Source organism: Carassius gibelio, chromosome B16 (genome assembly GCF_023724105.1).
Source record: "Carassius gibelio isolate Cgi1373 ecotype wild population from Czech Republic chromosome B16, carGib1.2-hapl.c, whole genome shotgun sequence".
NCBI lineage: Eukaryota > Metazoa > Chordata > Actinopteri > Cypriniformes > Cyprinidae > Carassius > Carassius gibelio.
This window is the reverse complement of record NC_068411.1, coordinates 23,235,260-23,241,458: the sequence shown is the minus strand read 5'-3', so window position 1 is coordinate 23,241,458 and position 6,199 is coordinate 23,235,260. Positions and strand designations below refer to the sequence as shown.

The 6,199-nt window shown below is 38.4% G+C and overlaps 1 protein-coding gene across 1 annotated transcript; it reads right to left on the bottom strand.

The window, feature by feature from the left end:
• Nucleotides 1-968: 968 nt before the first annotated feature.
• Nucleotides 969-3,333, bottom strand: LOC127975209 (cbp/p300-interacting transactivator 3-like). Its single transcript, XM_052579076.1, has 2 exons — nt 3,146-3,333; nt 969-2,404 (listed from the first exon to the last, which is right to left on the bottom strand). The coding sequence occupies exon 2, from the start codon at nt 2,394-2,396 to the stop codon at nt 1,644-1,646; it is 753 nt and encodes a 250-aa protein (XP_052435036.1). The 5' UTR covers nt 2,397-2,404; nt 3,146-3,333; the 3' UTR covers nt 969-1,643.
• Nucleotides 3,334-6,199: the final 2,866 nt, after the last annotated feature.

The following is a 6,199-nucleotide window of genomic DNA, read 5'->3' as shown; positions in this document are numbered from 1 at the left end:
TGTCACTGCAATCTTCACCCTTCCCCCCACCCAAACCCCCTCACCACAGCATGTCCGTAAATGGACAACACTTTGCCCTCTGTTCTCATTACAAAAACACAGGCCCAGGGTTCACATAAAGACTTGTAATGTCAAGGTAAGCACAGATTAACCTGGACAATTTCCACTACCTCCCCTATACACCTCTTATTATATCTGAAAGTAGGTAAAAGGTTGTTGCAGGCTTGTATATAAGACCTAATAAGTACATACAAATGGAGAAAGTAGCTATTGCAGCACAATTCAACCACTTTACACCAAGCATGAAACTAGTTTGTTAACTAACAAAGGTTAGTCATGGGATTCTCAGAACTGTCACTAGTCTTAAGCAACAGCTTTTAACGAGAGTCAGTAATTGTTTTCAATAGCACATTTCAGTTTAACACCATGTATAGTTAACCCTCTCAAAATTAAAGTCAGTTAATTCACCTCTGTGCTGTTACAAGCCTTTATGACTTCCATCTCCATAAAACAAACTGATAATTTGATCTATGTTTTTGCACAATTATTGAGGTCCAAAAACTACTGGATCAAAATGAATTTAATTTTATGGAGAAGGAGAAAAAAAGAGACAACCTAACACCACACACTCATTTCAAAGTAACTGGTAGGTTCCAAAAAAAATAAAAAATAATAATAATAATATGCATATCATCTTGGAACAACAGGAGGATGAATTGTAATTTTTTAATGAACTATCCCTTTTATGATAAATGGTAGATAACTAGTGAAGTAACCAATTTAACCAGGCAAGATTGCAATTAATTACATTTCAAGGAGTAAACTTCTATAGCTTGATATGACATTGTAACTAATCAAATAAAGCGAATCCAAGCTTCATATTTTAGAAATTTTCTGAACGCTTTTAACAAATATACATGGCTTCACTCACCCCTTTTCATTTCCACAAATAAGATAAGAGACTGATGAAAAATTAGGCCAGCGTTAAAAAAACTTGACCATCTTTATTACAAGTCACACATAGGTTTGAGCCCTCCTGGACTGTTTGGGTGGGGTTTGGGGAGACAAATAAATAATAGCAACTTGATTTAAGGCAATTCTAAAGCTTAGACAGACCAGTTGTATCACGACAGGCGTTAACCACTATTGTAAGCAAGCAGTGGTTTGGGTTTGCTGAAACTTTACCGTAAAACAAAACATCAGACTTACAGTTTGGGTCTGATTAACAAAGTTCTCAGTCTATGTGATCAATAACAACAGTTCAGCAATACCATTCTGGGAGTTTCCCCATAAACCACAGGTTCTTAACGTCATTGCTTTTTTGTTCTATGTTAATACATCTGATAAGCAATAAATAAATACATTTTTAAATCTAAAACTGCATTGAAGACAAATAAGGTTTGAGTGTCTTTACATTGCACCAAGTTCACAGTTCTGAAGTGTTGTTACATTCATCCATGGATCGCCGCTCAGCGTTCCAGACGGAATCAGAACTGTAGTCCTGATAGGAGCTTGACCACCCGTTTCTGTGGACAAAGAGACATCTGATCGCCTCTTGTCTTGGTGATGGCGATCCCAAAAAATAGATCAAAAGAGCAACTTCTGCTGCCCATATCGCCTTCAAGCGTCCATATGTTCCAGTCTTAGCAGCTAACGGTGCTTGGCTGCTGTTTGCTCACAAAGTCCGAGATAAAGTCAAACTCGTTCTGTCCTAGAAAGAGTTCAGGGAGTTCCTGCACCCTGTCCAGTCCTAGTTCCATGACCAGCGATGTCAACACTTCCTCGTCAATCAGATCGGCATCCATGCCATTGAGACTGAGAGCCGGGCCGGCCATATGCTGCATGTTGCTCAACTGGGCCTGACCCATGCGGAACTGTGCCCCGTTCCCCATGTGGTTGCCGTTCATGTGTCCCAGAGGGTGTCCATGGTACTGGGTGTTGAGTTTCTGAAGGTGCATGCTAGCCATGAGCTGCTGGGAAGTGAGACCCCCGCTCATGTACTGTTGTTGTTGCTGCTGTTGTTGTTGTTGTTGTGGTGGAGGCTGTTGCTGCTGCACTTGGTGCATGTGGTGGTGCTGTTGGTGCTGCTGAACGTGATGTTGCTGCTGCTGGCCCTGGTTGTTGAACATCATGTTAGTTGACTGCATTTGGTGGTGACCCATCTGTCCATTCATAGGCCCCACCATGTTGGCCCTCTGGCGCATGGCAGCCTCCATGTTTCCCTGAGGCCCCGCTCCATAGTGCATCATCTGTCCATTGGGCATTGCTCTCAGCCCGGGCTGGGGTGCATGCTGCTGGGGGCCCGCCTGCAGGCCTCCATTCATGCCCATCCGGTAGCCATGCAGACCCCCGTTACCCTGTCCGTGGTTCATTGGCATCATCATGTGCTCTGCCATAAAATTTCCTTTCAATGAAACAGATTATATTAGGTTTAGAATTGGACTATTGACAACAAAAAGCAAGTTGTTTTACTCTAAGCCAAACTGATGAATGTAAATGCGTCTAGTTGAATTGACCACAAATTCTATAAATGCACAGAGAAATCTAACAGTTGTAATTCAAAATTTAGCAAAGAAATTCCAGTCTCATTGGACAGGTAGGAGAGATGTCTTTTTGCACACTTCAGCCCACCTGACTGCCTACTCAACACACTACTACCTCTTAAATCTCAATGATGCACATCCAAGCAACACTTCTGAAATTAAATGGAGTGTTATTTTTCAGTACTAACGCTTTCACACAGCCTCAATCTAAATAGATTCCAAGTATATTTTTAAACACTAGATCTAAACAATGAGGATAACTGAAAATGCATTTTAATTAAACCCTTACACTTAAGAAATTGCTCGCCATTTTTATATATATTATATCCTGTACTTTACACATAGAAATTTAAATAATGCACAGCATAAATCCAAAGAAAGTCACCGTGCAGCGAAGCAAACAATGGATCTGCCACCCTGAGCTTTAAATTACTGGCGCCGTCTTAAAACCTAGTGAGCAGCCTACCTAGACAGCATTTTGGACCTCGCAAGCGCGTTAAATGCTACAAGCGCTTATGACGACTAAAATGCTGTCTAGATAGGCAGCACACTGCGTTTTAAGACACAGTCCGTGAGTTTCTCAAGCGTTTTGAATCTCTTACCCCGTGTCCTGTGCTCAGTGACTCCGCCGCTGCAGGGCAAATTCGCTTTATCTGTTCCAAAGCCTCTAAAGTATTACACTTTGTATTCCGCAAGGTGAAGCTTCATACTCCAGCGGACCCACGCACAAAAGAGCGCTGCTCACTATCTTCAAACGAGAAAGAGAGTGTGTGTGTTTTCTGGGTCAACTCCACGGGCTTATATATATGAGAAAAGCGGAGAGGTGGAGCTATCGTTCACTCCATCCTTTGTTGCCATTGGCCCTGCTGTTTAATATCAGTGTGCATAGAAAACCCTAGCGGTTTCTGTCAAACACTGGCCAATTTCTGTCTACAGTTTTGGGTTGTTTTTCTGTTTCTGATTTAATTTGAACAGGAAATCCCTTCAGAAGAAGCTGATCTGTTTGATTTTAAGTGAAGCTTAAGGGCAAGAGATAGATAGATAGATAGATAGATAGATAGATAGATAGATAGATAGATAGATAGATAGATAGATAGATAGATAGATAGATAGATAGATAGATAGATAGATAGATAGATAGATAGAATAAATAAAACAAATTATTGGAGAAAACTTTACAAGTAGGCTATGTCTTCAGTGTTTCTACTTCAATATTTAATGTTTAATTTAATGCATTACTTTGTTATTTGTTTCTTTGTAATTAATTGTGTAATTTACAAGCAATTTCATCATTTAATTTTTTTTATTTTCCTTAACTTTTTTTCAATATTGTTAGTACTGCACAACTAATCGAATTTCTAACCGTGATTACAATCAGTGATGTTACAATTATTTAATTGTTCAAAGAGGAAATTAATTGTTCAATATCCACTTATGTTATTCTGCGTGCTTAAGATGCGTCGTTTCCCTGCATGTTATCTTAAGGGTTTTCCCCATTGTTTTAAATCAAGTTTTAGTATAACATTATAATACCAATGTTTTTTTATTTATTTATTTTTATTTATTTTTTGTACTTTTTTATAATTTCAAGAAGAAACCAATTCGATGTATAGTTGCCATTTGAGGCTTAATACTATAGAAAAGCAATACTAGTTTTTCAGTTAGAGTGTTTTCAGCCTGTTTATTTTCATATAACAATAAGTCATGCAGTTGCAACAAACAATGGTATATAAACATCATTCAAGGTCAGTTGTGATAATTGTAATTAATAATCGCAATTACAATTTCAAGACATAACCGCGCAGCCCTAATTGTTAGATAGATTTACAATCTTGATGCTGGATGCATATGTTATGTGTGTGTGTATATATAGTGTTTCAATAACTCTTCATGCATCTAACCATGGAATAAAAAAAAAAATCCACTCTGAATGAAGACAAAACATTTTTAGATTAACAATCCTATTGTTTATTAGTCTAGTTTAATAAATGTCCTTACGTGTTGTTCTCCAGAGCTGTTTTTGTTTTGGTCATTGTGAGTGCTAATACATTAGTGTGAGTGTGTGTGATCTGGCGGCTCTGTGGCAGTCCATGTGACCCAGTGCTCTCGCTGCTGGGTGAGAGAGAGAGAGAGAGAGGGGAGGGGAAAGGAATGCTGGTGCTATTCTGGGCCACCGGCTGGAGTGGTGGTGGTCCAAACCTGGGCTGCATCTGCAATTCATTGGAAGTAAATAGTGGGGTAGCTTCCTACTGGTTCAGATCCGATGATCTTGATGAAGATGGTGTTACATTCCAAACTGGACCCTGATCACTTGCTCTGAACACAACAACACTGGGCTTGTCTGTTAGAGAGAACGGGGAATCAACATTCTCTGTTTTGTCACAATAGCTCTCTGTTTACTCAGAGGTCAGTACTGGTCAGAGCAAAGCTTCACACCTCTAAAGTGCATTATCCCTTGACAAATTAACATCTCAATTCCTGTGTCTTTGTTTTGTGTTATTACCAAGACCTTGGGTGTAATTTGTATGATAATCTGTCCACACCTTCAACAGCTTGCTGCACTTCTAAACTGTTAAAGACTAATTTCGTTGTGTTAGGAAATATGGGACAGAAGTCACATCACATTATAGGTCAAAGATAAGTTATCATGATAACTAAGTATAAACTGACAATCCACACTAGCCCAAGTAAAAAGCTCAGCTTGTACAAAACATCTTCATCATTTTCGCTAACACCAGCGGGTTCTTCATTGTTCCTTCCTTTTCATTGTTTATCTGGATACCAAAGCTCATCTATGTTGGGTTCGCTCATGATTATAATACTAGTCACATTATTATGGATCATCTAGCATTACCATATTCAAATCCTCGAAGAAAGAATTGAGCTTCTGCTGCGTTTTTAAAAAGTTTCACGTAAGTTATAAACAGCAGCTTTTTCAAAATCATTCTCGTTTACCCCCAAATGCTGTTGTTGTGTAAACAAACATGGAAAAACCCATAAAAAGTTTCCAGTTTTTGGCTGTAAACATTGTCCTAACCCTAACCCTAACCCTAACCCTAACCCTTAATTACAAATCACATATCATTTCTTTTATGGGTTGTTTTTGATTGTTTTGTTGTATAAAATTTCATTCAGTTTTTATGAAGGGAGATGACGTAATGTCCATATACTTCTTTAAATCAAACAAAAATTTTGGTAAAATTTGAATGAACACATAAAGGTCAATTTTTTTTTTTTTTTTTTTTACTTATGCTTTTCCTTCACTGGTTCATTTTAAATGATCCTGCAGTGTGACAAATGAATATTCAATAAATGTCACACCACATGTTTAACTTTTCTTTAATGTAAATTATCAAAGAGTGAAACGTTAAAAGTATTCAACCCCAATCATACTAGGCCCCACTTTACCAATGGGGATCTAAATAAATAATGGAATACAAAGACTTTCACCAAGCCATTTGTACTTACAAAATGTAAGATCCACAAGATCGCCGTTTTTAATAATCATTTATCTGGACTCAAGTGTTGTGATTCTCTAAAGCAGCTGTGGTTAAATCAATATTTCAGTGAGAATAATCACACCGCATATTCACAATTACCTGTGCATTAGACCTCATCCGTTCCTTGAGGCAGATGCACGGTCCATTGAGAACTCA